Genomic DNA, 17,686 nt, shown 5'->3' with positions numbered 1-17,686 from the left:
CCTTCATCATCGGAGCTGTGGTCAGATGGAACCGCTAAGCTGCAGTAGCCGTAGTAACAGGGTGGGCTCTGTGGGGCTCCCGGTGCGTTTGCATCTCCACCTGGGAGGATGGAAAGCCGGCAATAGGCACCAGGGGAGCGGTCCCATCAGTAGGCATATCGTCACATAAAAGGAAAGACGTGAAAGAGGAACTCTTTCGAGGTGGTGAAAGGCGCGCACGTGGAACTCTTTCGGGGTGGTGAAAGACGCGCTGCTCCCACATGTCACCCACTCTTCAAAGGTCCCACCTCAACTACTGCCATTACGGTTGGGCCTCTTTTTTTTTTTTTTTTTTTTTTTTTTCCTCCCTCTAACCTTTATCCGCTGCTATGAGTTTTTCCTTCTCCTCGATCTTGGCAAAGTGGGGGAGAAGCGAAATGGAGGAGGGAAGGTGTCGTGCAGGGGTTAGCAGTGTACGGGGGGAGAGTGGCTCTCCGCCTGATGGTACTCCTCATGGTGCCGCCTCACCCCAAGTGGGGGCAGCGAGCTCATTGGCAGACGTACCCTTCGTCTGGACTCCTCGATGTGCCCTTCCAAGTTCTGAAAGAGGAAAGGAGATGGTGAAGCAGCCATGTGGTTCGTCCTGTGCGAGTGACGAAGCGAGAAGGAGGTGTGCCCACGCAGGTAGTGGTGGTCTCCCTCCCCCTACGCTCGCCTCTTATATCCCATAGTGCCGCATTTCCCCCTAACACACAGTAGACCTAACTTGGTAAAAGTCCTTCTCGCTCATCCTGGGCGTTGCTCCCGCTCGTTCTTTTCCACTTGGTGGGGGATGCAGAGTGACAGGTGAGTGGGCTCAACGGGTGAGTGGACTCAACAGGTGAGCGGCCTCAACAGCTGAGCATGCGAAAGAGATACAGCAGAGGTGCGTCCGCGCTAAGGGGCACCCCCGTCTTCCTGATAAGCGGCACAGGGGGGGAAAAAAAAACAAACAAACGTAAGCGATTAATCGGTTAATCGGTTAAGCGAATAAGTGACTGCACTTCGCCGCAAATGAGCACGCGTCACCACAAGAGAGTTCAACCGCATAAGGCGAACCGCCGCAAAAACGCAGGCCAAGGGGATCGAACCCCAAGCCGTGGCGGCAAAGGAGAAGACACACAGAGGAGCGAAAAAAAAAAAAAAAAGCGCACCCCCATGGGATCGAGTAAAATTGCGGCAGATGTGCAGACAGCGCCCCTGCATCTGCCAGCCCTCCAAAAGGGAAGAAAAAAAAAACAAAAAAAAAAAAAAATACAAAATGGGAGAAGCCAGGGTAAACAAAAGGGCTCGCATTTTTGCTCCGTAAAAGCACGTTTGTTCCACCCAAGAGGAGGAGGAAGAAGAGAACGCACGCACACACATGCGCGCAGGTGTATAGGCGCACACAGGGGAGCGCACCTAAGGTAGAAGCGCAGGTGAGAGCGGCAGCTGGAGGTGATCGCAGGTCAGAGCGGCAGCCGGAGGTGATCGCAGGTGGGAGAGGAGCGGTGCGTGGGTGGAAGCGCCTCCGTTGGTAGAAGCCGCTTCCCCGTAGCCGCCGCCCCCCCGTATTGGCCGCTTCCCCATAACTGCCGCTTCCCAAGATGGTGGCCCCCCCCAGCGCGGCGGCCGAGGGAGTCGGCTTCATGGAGGAGCTCGTGAAGTGCAGCGAGCAGGAAGCGTGCGAGTACAAAACGAACATCAAGGTGAAGATAGGAAACAACCAAAAGATCCTCCTGCTGGTGAGGCACAAAAAGGAGGAGTACTACGTAGTTCTGCACCAAACGAAATTTATCGTGGCCTACCCCATGGTGTACAGGACGTTGGCCCCACAGAAATCCATTTACAGCTATAAGGAATTCTTCGAGCCAGGAGTAGACACCATAGATGCGCAGAACAAAAAGGGGAAAGACAAATGTGAGAGCTACGACTTCAGCGCGTTTGAGCAAATTAAAGTCCCATCCTTCGAAGGGTTCAACGATAAGCCGTTTTCCCTCTGCTGTTCCTGTTACGACTTGCCGCACTCATACGAATCCATAAATGCCTTGTACAAAGGAATCCCCAAAAAAATGGAGCTAGACTGCCCCGATAGAGACACCATTATGAGGGACCCCAAGCAAGAGAGACTCGTATCTGTAAAGAAAGCTCTGCGGCATGTCCTCCCCATGTATGCCCTCTTCAAATTCAAAAACGACGTGAACATTTTCCTCGTCTTTAACATCACGGTTATGAAGAAGAAGAGAACCTTCAACGATTACTTCCAAATGTATAGAGACAAAACAGAGCTAGAAAAAATGACTTACAGGTATGTAATTAGCGAATCTGCAAAACCGATAGAGCTGTTTGATATGAAGTACATTCACATCACTCACTCGTCTTCTGCTTTTGATAATGTGTCGATTCCATCTCTCCATAATAACTACCTATTGTATCCCTTTTACCCTGAAGAATTATATGGGATCAAATATGGGACCCTAGATTATGGGTGCTCCTATAATAAGTCCTTCAATTTTGAGTGCATTGAGAATGACCAAGATAGATGCAAGTATACGGATTCTACCTGTCTCAGTAGATCCCTTTTAGTTCCTAAAAACTACGTTTCAGATGACTCTTACGCTGCTTGTGGGCTGATTGGCTACAATGATTATACCGTTTCGAAGAGGGAGTCCTGCATGGAAGACGCGGAGTGTATTTCGAACACTGTGGAGTCCTACCTAAATAAAGCACAGGAACTTACCAAGGGGATTGAAGAAACGGTGACCAAGCTGCCCATCATAAATGGCAAGTACCCTCACTACATCTTTAGGAAGAAGAATTATACCCAAAATTCTGAAGATAAAAGGACCGTCCGTTTTTTTAAGGACGGAAACGTGGAGCACTTCATCGCCTATGAGTACTACAAGGAGGATCGCACCGAATTCACCATCAGCTTGTTTAACAATAAGCCGCAGCAGGTGATGCGTGCAGTAGACACGCAGATGCTGTCTGCACAGAGGGAGCACACCCTAAGGGAGGAGCAAAAGCCGCTAGAAGAACCGGAACCCCCATTCGATGCCATCGTCTTCCAGCTAGAAACGCTAAACGAGCTCAGAATCATCAACATCCTCTATTCAGACCAGTGCGATGAGCAGAACACGCAGAAGTGCGGAGTCCTTGTGCATGTGTGGAACCCCTCCATGGAAAAAATTAAGGCTAGACTGAAGCTACAGTGCATCATTAATTCGAATGAGAAATATGTAGATGAGAAGAACCTCATTTATGATGAGGGCAAGTACCAGTTTTTGTTTTTTTTTAAAGTCCCCTTTCTTAAATATACCTCTCTTCGCAACTGCAGTGTGCACGCCTATGGGGCGTTTAAACTATACGACGCGCAAACCTACGTAGTTAGAAAACGGGGGCTCATAAGGAAATTTTTTTACCATCAGCCTAAGGAGACTAGCGGCATGCAGGTGTATTCCGAGGGCATACAGAAGGTTACCTGCTGCATGGAGGAGCCCCACATCTGCAACATCAAAAACATCCCACACTGCATCACGGCGGAGTCCCTGAATGTGCTCCACGTCTTCCTCTTCTTTGTCCTCCTCGTCCTTGTCTTTGTGGTGTTCCTCACGGGCAACGCCCGCAAGAAGAGCTCCAACCCCAGCAGCGCCGCCGCGGACGACGCGGACGACGCGCCCTCCAGGTGACCCCCCGCGGAGCGAGGGTAGCCCCGCAAATGCGCAGCCCTGCAAGGGGGGAGCCCTACAAAGGGGTAACCACGCAAACCGCTTTACCGCTTAACCGCTTAACTTGTTCGCACCCCAAAGGGACATCCCCAAAAAAACTTCACTTGTGCAACTCCCCCAATTTTAACTGCCCATTTGAAAGCCCAGCGAGGCGACGTTAGACACACGGGAGGCGCCCTGCAAAAAGCCCTGCAAAAGGCCCTGCAAACTGCTCAGGCCATTTTGTTTTTTTTTATATACCCGTGCGGTGGTGCAGCCCATTCAATCACACACACATTCCTATGCTACTCGCGGAAGGCCGTCGCATTCCGGGGGGTGAGGCTCAAAAAGGGTGAAGATGGCCCAAAAAAGGGAAATCCAACTGCCCACGCCAAATGGAGGACCTCTTCACATTCGAACTTCACGCATCGGCGCGCAGAAAAAAAAAAAAAAAAAGAAGCGTACCTTTGCCGCTGCCCCTCAAGGGTGTGGACCCTCCCCTTTTAAGCACCCCGTAATCACATCACCGCTTCTACCTCCATAGTCGACACCTAAAGGCACGCGCACACCGGCTAGGGGGGGTCCTCACTCCCGGCGCCGCGTCAATCAGATGTCCAACCAGCCCTGTTCTGCCCCTAAAAATTGCAACCAATCACATTTTGATTACCCCATTTCGAAATGGCGGCTCCCTGGTTTTGTTCATCCCTCTTGGAGGTCACAACTCCTTTCCCCCCTTTGAGGGATTCCTCCAAAAGATGTGCATGCATGTTGGGGTTCACTTGGTTTGCATCACCTGGAGGAAAAATTTGCAGATGTTGTGCCCCCCCGCATGAGCTGTCCATTTTGGCTCACTCAATCTTTTCTCTTTTTTTTTCCCCCCCCCGGTGTGATCCTTCACATGCACTTGCGCAGGTGTGTTCGAGCTGTCCACCTGGAGAGACGAAGACGATATGCTAAAGGAATTTTTTTCTTCATCTACGTGATTCGGTTAAACTTGTTTCGTTTTATTACTTTTATTTTTATATTTATTTTTCCTTTTTTTTTTTTTTTTTTTTCCAAACACCATCGGTCAGGCGAATATAGCACATGCCCCAAAATTACCACTACGCTCGCTTTGCCGTCTTGTTCTGGTGGGTGTGAGCCTTTCGCTTTCAGCCACGGGGGGAAGGCGAGGCGGTCGCGGGCAAATAACCGGACATCGTGAGAACATTGTGCACACCTACACACCCACAAACCAATCGCGCAATGCTGAAGCAAGTCGGGGATAAGACAACCCAAACGGAGGGAAACCACGAGGGGAGCCAGGACTCCTCCCCGCCCTCCAGCCAATCCTCTGGAGAAGACGCGCGGGGGAAAGACTGGTTTGTCGTGGAAAATATAAAACTCAGAAAACAAATAAAAAGTCTCAAGGGGGAATATGAAAAGGCCAACAGGAACCTCAGCATAAGGTGAGCTATGAGCTAAAAAAGAAAAATAAAAACAACATCGAAGTGTCCAACCGTTCCTAAGGTGGATCCGCCTAATACTAATCCAACTTCCACTAACCCTAAATCACTAACCCTAAAACTGAACCCTAACCCTAAATCTGAACCCTAACCCTAAATTACTAACCCTAAACCGCTAACCCCCACAGGTGCCAGCTGCTCCAGCACAAGCAGCAAATCATCCCCAGCAACAACTTCTACTTGCAGCTGGACAAAATCCTACGCAGGAGGAGAAAAGGAAGGAAATACAAAAACAGCGCCACCCAAACGGACATAACTTTCGTGAGTCCCTTCTTCGCCAACTGGGAGAGTTATTTCGAAGACTCAGCCGTGAACAGGATTGCCAGCGACGGGGAGGTGGAAGTCCTAAAGAGAAAAAGAATCACAAAAAGGGTCAGCGAGATTAGGTACCAGCGAAGCGGCAACCAAAATGCCCAGCAACCTGCCAGCCAAAGGAACATCTTCAAAGTGCCCAACCACGTGATTCACAAAGACAACCTGCTGTATAGCCTCTACACAGATAACGATTTAATTTTCATAAGGGAAATTACGGAGGACCTGATCCCCAAGGGGGGGGAGAAGGGAGACGCTGGGGGGGTAGACCACAAAGGAATGGGTAATCCATCCCCTGTTGGAGGTTCACATCAGAGGGATGCAACGGAAGGGCGGCTGTCCGAAGGGAAAGGTGCAAAAGGTACATCCAGTTGGGTGGGAAAAAATCCCCCAGAAGGGGAAAAGCTAGACGACTTGCTTAAGCATATCAATCAGGAAGAACCCCCCCAAGTGGAAAACAACAAAAGCGCTGCTGTCCTCTCTCAGGATGAGGAAGGAACGAATGAGGGAACTGTCCGTGAAGGGGGGCATCCTCCGAAGGGGAGAAGCACACACGACGAAATGGACGCAGTTAAAAGGGACACTACTTCCGAAGCGGCTTCCACTGGGGCGCTCCTCCCTGATGAGGAAAACAAACACGGAAGTGCATTCAGAAGAAGCGGGGGGGCCGAACGAACGGAAGAACATCCAGCCGAAGCAGACCAAGCCACAGCGAAAAGGGAGAAGTACATCGACGTTCTTCTAAAACACGAGAGGGGGCTGCCATCCCCAGAGAGCAGCGGAACGATGTTAACCCCTCAAGAAGACACCCCACATGGAGGAGGTCCCCATTCGAAAGTTTCACCAAAATGGAGAGCAGTACCCCCATCCGAGGAACCCATGCAGAGGGCTAAGTTTGTCTCATCGAGAAGAAGAAAAAAAGAGGCGTCTACCACCTGGGAGATGGGCGTTGCCAAGAGGGCTCCCATCTACTTGGGGGGAGCCACCACCAAACCAGCGTCTACAAGGAACAATGCAACCGCTCCCCTGTGTGGTAGTAACGTCCCGTCTGCACAGAAAAATAGGAAAAAGAAAAACAGACGAAGTAAGCAAGTCAGGCTGTGTGATTCGTCCCCACTGCCTTCTGAAATGGAGACCCGAATGGAGCCTTCCATGTGGAATAACCCCCTTAGGGGTGAAGCGCAATGCACTAGTGACACCCCCTGGGTGGGGAAAACCTCCAACCGTTTTGTAAAATCCGATGCGGGTTCGTACAGCGGACGAGAGACATGCCCACCACACGGGCCAGCCCATAAAAAGGGACTCCTCCCTCCCCTCTGGGATGCAGAAGAAGAGGGAACGTCGCCACTTCCTACTGAGGGACGTCACCACAGCATCTCACTTAGCGATGCGGAAAAGAGTGCCAACGAGATAAGGAAAATCTTCCTGGAGCATAAGAAGAGGGCCTTCCTGTTCTACATGTGATTGCCACGAAGTGGAAATAATTAAAAATAAAAAAAAGGCTGCGAATAAGTTTCAAAGTTGCGTTGTTTCACTGTTCAATAAAAAATAAAAATGGACAGGGTTACAACGATGTGGGAAAAAGAGTGCATCTGTTTATATGTACATGTATATGCATGTATATATATATATATGTTTTTTTTTTGTTTTTTTTTTTTTTGCTACTTCCCCAAGCGGGACGATATACACGCTGCGAAGGCGCCGGGAGTGCCTCCCCCTGGGCTGTGAACACAACTTCGGGGCAACTTCTTCGGGGCAACCTCTTGGGGGGAGCGGGTTGTTCTCCTCCCTCTACTCTCCCCCTCTTTCTACCGCTTGCACCCCATCCTCAGCTTCCTGACTGGCCACCCCCATAGTCGCCATTCGAGTCATTCGCGCATTTGTCATCCTCGTCTCCAGTGGAGTTATTGTTCCTCCTCGTTTTGCCATTCGGGGTGAACGTGCTGGTGGTGCCCTCCACCTCATAATTGATGCTCGTCATTGATTTGCCCCTCTTGGGATGGTCGTGTGATTGCTCATCATCATCCTCATCGTCCTCGTCTTCCTCTTCTGCTTCTTCCACCCCTTGTAGGCGACACATGCTGGAGATCCTTTTGGAGAAAAAGAAAGCCGCGAGGTCATCTTCTGTGACGGACCCCTGGCAGTTGCCACCATCCTCACTCTCTTTGCTCTCTTCTAAATGGCTTGGCTCCTTCGCAAGTAGCTCTCGTTGCCCTTGCGAATACTTCCCCTTGAGGCTCTCGCTCGTCTCCCCCAGGAACTTGGAAACATACTCCCACCCGGAGCTGCTCAAAATTTCGCCGCACTCCTTGTCCGGGCATACATCAGCCAGCTTGCTGATGTGGTTCCCCATGAAAAGGACAAACTCGCTAATTTTCTTTTTAATTTCGGGGGACTTCCATTTGTCTGGAGTGGCAGCTGTGGCGGCACTACTGCTAGCACCCTGGTCGGCCGGCTCTCCCCCCCCCGCCTGCTCGCCCAGCTGCGTGATTTTCTTCACCACCTTCAGCAGCTTCTTGTACTTCTTCACGTACTTCTTCGCCAGCTTGTTCATGCTGTGCTGGTTCATTTCCTTCAAATTGCAGCTTTGAATTTTGAGCAGCACTTCATCGTCGGATAATTTTTTTTTTTTTTTTTTTTTTTTTAAATATTTTTTTTCTCTCTTCCTTTCCTCCTCGCCATCCGGTTGGCCTTCCCCTTGGCAATCCATCTGGTCATCCATCTGGTCATCCATCTGGTCCTCCCCCTGTTTATCTTCTCCTTCGAGCGGCCCTACTGCTGCTGCTCCCCCCTCGAGGTTAACGCTCATATCAGCGTAACTGTCAAAGTATTCACCCTCATTTGCGGCAACCTCTGCGGTGCCTTTCCCTGTGGGATGAGCGGACGCTTCATTCTTTCCTCTCCTCACTCGGGAGCTTTTCCTTCGAGTCACTTTCCCACCCTCTTGAGCGGCACCGCTATACCTTTTGCCACTACTATTACTACTTCTGTGGCTCCTCCTGCGCGGGGCGCTGCCCTCTGGTGCCCCCGCGGCGCCCATGCCTTTGACGGGCTTCTCCCCATCTTCCTTACTGACGAAGCTTTTATTTTCATTAGACGAGGCGCACTCTGAGCTCTCGCCACCTCCCGCGTGGTGGCTGCTCTTCCTATTATTTATGGCATTACTTCCGAGGCTTCCAAAGCTGCCAATACTGCCAAGGCTTCGAATGCTCCCCATGGTCCCCATGCTTCCCACACCTCCGTTGTGGCTGTGGTTGGCACTCCTTTCACCTTTGGCGGCTGCCCCCGAGCGTGTCCCGCCTTTCCTTCGCTCGCCATGCAGGGCGCTCTCCCCCCCCTCCGCCTTCTCCGCTTTTTCGGCTTTTTCGGTCTTTTCTCCTTTTTCCGCCTTTTCACCCTTCTCCCCCTTTTCTGCCTTTTCGCCCCTCTTTTGGGACCCCCCTGGGGGGCAGACGGCCCTCTTCTTCGTAACCACTCCGTCCTCCCTCTCATCATGCATGTAGATGGCCTTGACCCGTTCGCTGCTCCTCCTGCTGTAGTAGCTTTGCCTGTGATTACTTCCACTGCTTCCCTTGGCCAGGCTATTCGTTCCCCCTGTGGACCCGGTTACTCCGTCCGCCGCTCCCATTTCTTCATCCTCCTGTTTCATCTTCCTGTAACTGCTCGTTCCTCCACCTGCACCCGCGCCTTTCCCTTCTCCTTTGCCTTCCACTTTGGCCCCGTCGCTGCCCCTGCTCTTGTTCCTCGCCCGTCTACGCTTCCTACTAGTCGTCTCGTCCTTAACGTTGGAGTTAAACTCGTCTATCATTTTTAAAATCCTCACGCACCTCACCTTCACTTTGTCGCACTTTACATTTTTTATGTGCCCCAGGTTTAGATGCACATCGGCGCAGATTTCGTTTATCGCTCCGAACCCATAGACGTACACCCCCTTGATCAAGTTTTCGTCGTCTTCCTTGGACCATGCCTTCACGTCTTTCGTCGCGAGGTCCCTCAGGTGGTTAAAAATGTAGTCGGGCAGCTTCAGCTTCAGGTAGTCGCTCGCTTCTCCCTTCGTTTCCGCGGGCGCTTCGGGGGCCTCAGGAGCAGCACCGCCGACCGGTTCTCCCTTCACCTCTTCGCTGTGCAGTTCGTCCTTCACTTCTCCCTTCACGTCCGCCTTTATCTCCTCCTTTATTTCCTCCTTCACATCTTCGTTCACCTCTCCCTTCACCTCCTCCTTCACTTCGCGCGCCAACTCGTTTTTGCCCTGCAACTGCTGCGCCCCCTCCACAGCGCCGCAGCTCACGTTTGTGCTCGCGCTGCCGCTGCTGCCCCTCAGGGGGAGCCTAAAGCTGTACTCATTTCCTCCATTCTGCTCCTTCACAAACTCGTGTAGGCTCTTAAATAACTGGAGGCGCTGGCACAGGTCCAGGGCGTTCGCTCGGTTCGTGCCAATGTAAAACGTGTACGCGTCTATCTTCCTTCCCCGCTCCACGCCCTTCGCCTTATTGTTTCCATCGCTATCCTCATTGGAGTTGTTTTCATTGTCCGCCTCTTTCGCTTCCTTCGCTTCCTTCACCTCCTTCACCTCCTTCTCTTCGCCGCCCTGGCCCTTCACCATATTCAGCAGCTTCGAGAAGAGGCCTCCCCCGCTGGGTGCCTCTCCCGCGGTTGCTCCTCCCCCTGCTGCCCCTCCCTCGTCACTGGCGCATTCCTTCGGCGCAGCTACGGAGTTGGCTTTTCCCTCCTCCGCTACCCCCTGCGCCGCCTCCCCCTCGCCAACGCCTTCAGGTGAGCCCACTTTCACGGACATACTGCCCTTCCTTCCGAGTGGAGACCCCTCCTCCAACTTCTTCCCCCCGGCGTCCTCGCACGAGGCGACGGTCAAATGGTTGCTATCAGTGGTGGTGGCGGTGTTATTATTCTCCTCCTCCTTCAGCAGCTTAATGTCCGCCTCGTCCTTCACCCGTTTGACGGCTCTCTCCTCTTCTTCCTCCTCCTCATCCTCCACCCCGGCTGCGACATCTATGGCGGCCCCCTCAACTGCATCCGTTGTGATGACTCCCCCCTCCTCATTCACCTTCAAGGAGCTCTCCTTGGCAACCTTCTCCACGATTTCTTTGCAAGTGTCCACAATGATGTTCAATTCGGTGAGTATAACATTCCTGTCTACCTTGGTCAGCTTAGAATCTACCCTAATATCGTCTAGACGTAGGAACGGATTCCCAAACTTTAGGAGAGACCTATACAGTCGGAATTTATCCTTCTCGGTTATATGGGTGGAGGTCCTTCTCTTCCTTTTCTTCTTCAAATGTTTGTTCTTTTCGTGGTACTTTATGGTATACTCCTCACTGTCATCATCATCATCATTCATCATCTGCGTGTTGGTGCCTGAGTCCACATACAAGTTGTGCCTGCTGTGGTTTTCCCTCGTTCTGGTCTTCCTAGGCCCGTGCACTAGCAGCTCTTCCTCCTTCATCCTCTTCAATTTGAGTCTCTCTTCTAAGGGAATGGTTCGGTCCCAGAAGTCCTTATCATTCTGTTCTTCCTCCTCCAACTCGTCTGCCTTAGTAGAATCATTATAAATGTTGCTCTTCAAATTGGCTGGCGGTTCGTACTTAAACTCGGTGATGTTGTTATAGGAGCTGAGCAGATCGTCTGCAATTCCTCCTCCCCCTGCGCCTGCACTGGGTGCGGCCCCGGCTGCTCCACTTCCAAAGAGGCTATTCCCACCAGGGAATAAATTATTCGTACCGTGAAGGCTATTCAGCTCGGAGTTCAAATCTTTGTTAGCATTGTTGGCATTTTCATGCGCCTCTGCTTCCTCCAGAATTTTGTCCAAATCTACATCAACCCCTTTAATAACTGCCTTCTCCTCATCCATTTTTTGGGGGGAATATTTGGAGCTGTTTTTCTCCCACAGTTTCTGCGCGCCGAATTTTAAAATTTTGGAGAGTTCCTCCCGGGTGAATCCGTTGGACGTGTTTCCCCCCTCCCCACCGATGTAGTTGACGTTATCGTTTTGCTTTTTGTTGAGACCTTGGACGACCAGCGTATCTAGAACCATCTTCACCTTGGCTCTCTCCAGGATGGTCTGCTCGATGGAGTCCTTCGTCACCAAACGGTATATCTGCACCGTCTTCGTCTGGCCAATTCGGTGCGCCCTGGCTCCTGCCTGCAAGTCATTCTGTGGATTCCAATCCGAATCGTAAATAATAACCGTATCAGCTGACGTGAGGTTAATTCCCAATCCACCCGCTTTGGTCGACAAGAGGAATACAAAATCGTCGGAATTTTTACTGTTAAAATGGTTCATGGCTTTCTTTCTCATTTCCTTGGACATGGTCCCATCCAGCCGCTGATGTTTGAACCCTCGTAGGGTTAAATACTCACTCAGAATGTTTAGCATCTTCACCATTTGGGAGAAGATGAGCACTCGGTTTCCCCTCTCCTTCAGCCGGATGAGGAGCTTCTCCAGCAGGCAGATCTTTCCACTTGAGTAGACTAACCGTTCTTTATACTCATCCTTGTCCACCGGCTCACAACAGAGAAAGGGATGGTTGCACACCTTCTTCAGCTCCATGCATATATTTTGCAGCGAGTTTTTCGCTCCACCAGATGCTTTGGCTAGCTGCTCATAATTCTTCGTTAAAATATTTTTGTAAAACTCAATCTGTATGGGGGACAACTCCACCCGGAGGATTCGCTCCACTTTATTTGGAAGCGACTTCTCCACATCTTTTTTAACCCTCCGGAGGATAACTTCATGCAGCTCGTGCTGCAACTGCATCAGCTGCTTCTGCTTGGCCTCCCCAATCAAACTGGTATTCTCAATCTCGTTATACTTCTTTTGGAAATTCTCATAATGCGTGTACTGCTGCGGGTTGAGGAAGTGCAGAAGGGTCCACAGCTCCTCCAAGTTGTTGTGCAGGGGGGTTCCACTCAGCAGCAGCTTCGACTCGGCCATGAACTGCTTCAACTCGATGAACCTCTTCGACTGTCGGTTCTTCAACTGGTGGGCCTCATCCACCACCATCAGCTGCCAGGGCATCTTCTTCAGCAACTCCACGTCGCTCAAGCTGTTCAAAATGGATGGAGTGGTGATGCACACGTCAAATTTGTACCTGTAGCCTTTGTTCTGCACGTATACCTTCTTCAACTCGTGGGTCCGTATGAGCTCCCTGCTGACGGCGTTCCCGTGGTAACACACGACGTTCGCTTGGGGGAGCCAGCTCTTAAACTCATTCAGCCAATTATCTACCGTCGACTGCGGCACTATTACGAGGTACGGTCCAATTAGCTTCTCCTTATAGAGCATGTGACCCACCACGGCAATGGTCTGCACCGTTTTGCCTAACCCCATCTCGTCCGCTAACAACACACTTAGGCTCCTTTTCATCCTGCTGACCATCCAGTTGAGACCCGTCAGCTGGTACGCCCTCAACTTCTTCCCGTTCAGGTAAAAGGGCGTCTCATTATACGGGTCAAACTTCGTAGCTGTTAGGGGACCCCTATTCCAAGCACTGGAAATGGCCTTCACTCCGCAAATTTTACTCTCCCTATCAAAGTACTCTTCAATAAGTTTTGTAAACCCATGGTCCACTAGAGTCTGCTTGGTCTCCTCCGTACACTGGTCATACGCACAGCTCATCCACTTGACGAGGAATAACTGCTCCCCAGTCACTTCGCACACCCTATGGGTTACTATCCTCTCCGCGTGAATGGCATCCATCTCAATCTGCTTCTTAATCTCCGAGTAAATTTTCTCCTGCTCGATTTCGTCCGCCGTCATGTACTTCCTCTTCTGAAAGGACTGCTTGATTTTCTTAATATAATTGTCGACCTTTTTTAGCCCATTAAAGTGCTTCAAATAATCGTACGTGCAGAAGAAGTTGTGGATGTGGGACTTGCCGATCCACTTGATTAGGAACTCCACTTGGCTCACGTCCTCGATGTCCTCCTCTTCGTAGAAGTCGTCCATCGTGGGGTCCTCCTGCGCGTTCGCCCCGGCGGTTCCCTCACCGGGTTGTGCTCCCTCCCCAGCGGCTCCATCGGCAGGAAGTGCCCCCTCACCGGGCGAGGCCCCCCCCTTGTTGATGTACAAAAAGGGGTTGTTCCCTATGTTGTTCACATTTTCATAGTCGAGGATCCTCCTGTGGTGCAGCACGCGGTCGATGCCCCCCATGATCTGCTTCTCCTGCCTGAGCAGCATCTTCTCCTCGTCCACCTTTTTGTCCTCCTCATCCGTCTCGAAGTAGCTGTCCATCTGCGCGTAGTTGTTCACCTTCCTCCTCTCCCTCAGGTTGGTTCTTCCTTCCACTGCGCCAATATGCGGGGAAACGAAAATGTCATTTTTCTCATTTCGCTTTGCCCTTTCGTTGTTATAGAGGTCCTCCAGCGGATCATACAGTTGGGTCTTCTTACTGCCGCTCTTCGTGTGGCTCTTCTTCACATACGTGTTGACGTACAAGTCATTGTCGTCTTCATCCTCATCTGTGTCTAGGGAGTTATTATTTGCGTGCTTCTTCTTTTTCTTCTTCTTTTTATCTTTCTTTTGCGCTTCTGACTTCCTCGTTTTGTTCGTTTGCTTCGCGTGTGCATTCTTCCTCACGTATTTACTACTTCCTCCATAGAGGGCCGACCCCCCACCATGCACATCCTCGTCTTCGTACCCCTCTTCGTATTCCTCCTCGTCCGCCTCTTCATTCTTAAATCGGGGATCCCCACTGGCGTTGGCGCGCATGCCCACTCCAGCCGCCCCCACCGCTCCCGCAGCTCCCGCCGCTCCGGGGGCACCGACGCCTCCCGCGCCCATCATCATCATGCCGCTCTGGCTGTTGCACATGTTGGCGGGGTTGTTCGCCCCCATCACGCCTCTCCCGCTGAGCATCCGCATGTTCATGTCGCTCGGGTAGTTCCGGCTGTGCACGTAGCTGTTCATGCTGTTCAAGCTGTTCATGCTGTTCATGCTGTTCAGGCTGCCCACGTTGCCCACGTTGTAGTTAGCCACGCCGCCCATCCCCGCCATGCCCATCATGCCGCCAAGGCTGCTGCCCCCGTGGTGGGCCGCGCCCCCTGCGCCCATAACCATCCCCTCGTTGAACGGCTTCATCGCATCCATCGACTTCAAGTTGCTGTACCGGTTGTCTCCATACGCGCCCATCATGTTGTAGCTGCTCATGTTGCCCAGTTTGTTTAACCCTCCGTAGGTACTCCCGGTCGCAGCGCTACCACTTCCGGCACTGCCTGCCATTTCGTTAACCCCACTGGTGCCACTCACCCCATTCATCATATTCATGTTAGGGTAAGCACCTCCTGCCTTGCTCTGCATGCCATACGGGGTGGTCCCCATGCCGCCAAACATCTCCACATTCATTGGGTACTTTATATTATAGTTTGGGAACATGCTGTAGGGGTGACTTGCCCCTCCACCGCTCATGGGCGTTTCTCCTCCTCCAACAACACTGCCGCTGTTGCTACCGCTGACCATTTTTTTATCCTTCGCCTCCCCTTGGTTGTCTCCACTCTTGCTGTACTTCTTATACACCCCCGCCGACTGCTGATCACTGCTCATCATTCCGCTACCATTGAACTGCTCCATCGAGGCGGTGGCTACTCCGCCCGCCGCCCCCGCAGATGATTTCCCTTTCCTAGTGGATATTCCCCCACCGGTGGCTTTTCCTTTTCCATCACTCAGCAGGGACCCGCTGTTCATCATGCCCATGGTGCTGCCATCCTTCTCAAGCAGTTCATCCTTTATATTCTTGCCACCCTTTCCCTGCTTGTTGGCATTCTTTCCTCCCAGGGCACCTTTACCTTCTTTGCCCATCGGGCCACACTCTCCCTTAGCGGACATGTGACTGACAGCATAATTATCATACGGGTAATCACTTAAATTGTTGAAGCCCATTTTATTATACACGTTAGCGCCTCCTCCCCCTCCTCCTGCTCCACCCATGGAGTGGTGGTACCTCATGTTGTTTACATCACCCAGGGAATTGCCTTTCTCCATCGCGCTGTTGGGTCGGTGGGCCGGCATGCCGTTCATTCCTTTGCTGTGCATGCCGGGCATGTTCATACTGCCCATGTTCATTCCGCTCATACTCATGCCGCCCATGCTCATTCCTCCCATGTTCATACCGCTCATACTCATGCCGCTCATGTTCATACCCGGGAGACCTCCTGCTCCAATGGCATTCTTCGCCCCCCCAGAACCGGCAGCACCACCACCCATCATCATGCTATTCATCACCTTGTTGTTGACCATATTCATCATAACACTGTTTGGCATCCCCGCGGAGTCCACGCCGGTTGGCCCAGCTCCTCCACCGCCGGCTCCCCCCTTGTTCATGCCCTTCGCGCCGGGGTTGTTCCCACCGCTGCTGCTGTTACTTCCTCCAACGGCGCTCGCGCCGCCTCCATTGGGAGCCCTACTTCCCACGTTTAACTGACTCGCATTAACACCACCGCTAACACCGCTGGCACCGCTAGCACCGCCAGCACTCCCCCCACTGCTGGCGTTACTCCCCTGAATGGATTTTAACGAGGCCGACTTATCGACGACGCCCGAGGGGCCCTTGCCGCCCAGCTTGCCGCTCAGGGCGCCCCCCTCCCCATGACTGGCCGCGTTCAAACCACCTGCGTAGTTCGCACCGGTGCCGCTACCCGCAGCACCACTGCTACTACCACTGCTGTTGCTCGCCCCGTTACCTGCGCTCATCATGTTGGCATTCGGCTTAAAACAGTTGGAGGGAGCCGCGGGGCCACCATAAAACCCATTATTCATATACCCATAAAAGTTCCCATGCATATTGTAGCTATTGGAGCTGTTCCTTAACATCATATCATTCCTCTGATAATACATATTGTTCACAAAGGTGTTCGGTTTCATATTATTTGAACCCATAAAATTGGGATCCTTATTATTAGCCTTCATTTCGCTATTCGTATGGGGACCCTTTCCACTGTTCATATGAACACTTGGGTTCATATCCTGCATGGGATAATTCATATTGTTGTATCTACTGCCTATCTGATTGGCGCCACTCCCACCTGCTTGTGTGGCACCAACCATGTGGTGACCTCCCATGCTTGACTGTACTTGCATGTTATTCATATTGTAGGAAGATAACATGGGCTTCTGATACGCGTCGTGCAGCCCCGCTCCCGCTCCGGATGCACTGCCACCAGAGTTGGGCGCACCCGCAGAGGCAGAAGCAGCGCCGCAATTCTTATTCATTCCCATCTGCTGCCTCATCTGCAAATTCTGCTCGTTGCTGCTTAACAGGCTGCTCGTTATACTTATCGTCGCGTCGCCACCACCGGGCATGGGATTGAAGTGGCTGCCCTTCCCCATACTAACGCTGCTGGCATTGTTTATGTAGGAAGAAGGGGGGGGAGCAGCAGCACAGGGCAGGTTCTTACCGCTGTTCACTTGGTTCATGTAACTGCTGGGTGCCGCCGTGCCCTTCACCCCGCCTGCATTGTCCGCTTCCATCATTTCGCCGTAGTGCATCGCGTCACGCATGTTGGCACTGCTACCACTGCTGCCGCTGGGATTGTTGCCGCTCATGTTGTGCTGCACGGCGGGTAGCGATGGCGTCGCAGTGGAGAAGCTACGCCTGCCTCTACTGTGCTGTCGCTACTTCTCTCTCCACGACGTCCTTCTCACTGGCGGGCCGCTGTCGAGTCCATCAACAGACGGCTCCCCAGTTTCGGATGCTTCGAAAAGATGTCTTCGCTTTCAGTCCTGCTGCTTCTACCATTTACTTCTCATCTTGTCGGCTAGTTCGCTGTCGACCGTCCTCATGCACGTGCAAGGGTTCGCGCGGGTAAGCGGTTTTTTGCGCCTTCCCGGTTCAGGCTCGGACAGGAGCGCACACACAACTGCGCAGCTGGGTTGCATACGCAGGTTTAGACGGGTGTGCACTTCACTTCAGCAGCTTTGCCACTCGGACGACGGACGCTCGCGTCTGATTAATTAGAATTCCACAACTGCTCTCCGTGGAAAGAATGCTCGTTTTAATTTTATATGTATGTGTAATCAAATGGGTAAAACTTGGAGGACAAACTCAGGGTGTTAATTTGGCTAAGGAGAGGGGAAAAGGAAAAATACAGATCAGATGAGGATGAAAAAAAAAAAGGTGATCGAGGGGGAAGGCAATGCAAAATGGGACATACGCC

General features: G+C 51.9%; 3 protein-coding genes across 3 annotated transcripts, besides 3 other annotated features; 2 read left to right on the top strand and 1 right to left on the bottom strand.

Annotated features, from left to right (window-relative positions):
* Positions 1 to 1,604: 1,604 nt before the first annotated feature.
* PVX_111530 (hypothetical protein, conserved) lies at positions 1,605 to 3,857 on the top strand (the record flags this gene model as incomplete). Its single annotated transcript, XM_001608481.1, has 1 exon — positions 1,605 to 3,857. The coding sequence occupies one exon, from the start codon at positions 1,605 to 1,607 to the stop codon at positions 3,684 to 3,686; it is 2,082 nt and encodes a 693-aa protein (XP_001608531.1). The 3' UTR covers positions 3,687 to 3,857.
* A 1,092-nt stretch (positions 3,858 to 4,949) lies between these two features.
* PVX_111525 (hypothetical protein, conserved) lies at positions 4,950 to 6,985 on the top strand (the record flags this gene model as incomplete). The annotated part of the gene is made up of 2 exons (XM_001608480.1): positions 4,950 to 5,152; positions 5,338 to 6,985. The coding sequence occupies 2 exons, from the start codon at positions 4,950 to 4,952 to the stop codon at positions 6,983 to 6,985; spliced, it is 1,851 nt and encodes a 616-aa protein (XP_001608530.1).
* A 364-nt stretch (positions 6,986 to 7,349) lies between these two features.
* Positions 7,350 to 17,075, bottom strand: PVX_111520 (hypothetical protein, conserved; the record flags this gene model as incomplete). Its single annotated transcript, XM_001608479.1, has 1 exon — positions 7,350 to 17,075. One exon carries the CDS (start codon positions 17,073 to 17,075, stop codon positions 7,350 to 7,352), a length of 9,726 nt encoding a protein of 3,241 aa, XP_001608529.1.
* Positions 14,340 to 14,361: a microsatellite.
* Positions 17,076 to 17,265: 190 nt separating the features above from the next.
* Positions 17,266 to 17,296: a microsatellite.
* A 308-nt stretch (positions 17,297 to 17,604) lies between these two features.
* Positions 17,605 to 17,638: a microsatellite.
* Between the last annotated feature and the right edge of the window lie 48 nt (positions 17,639 to 17,686).

This window comes from Plasmodium vivax, chromosome 6 (genome assembly GCF_000002415.2).
Source record: "Plasmodium vivax chromosome 6, whole genome shotgun sequence".
NCBI lineage: Eukaryota > Apicomplexa > Aconoidasida > Haemosporida > Plasmodiidae > Plasmodium > Plasmodium vivax.
Note: the sequence above shows the minus strand (reverse complement) of the source record. Positions and strands in the feature narration are given on the sequence as shown.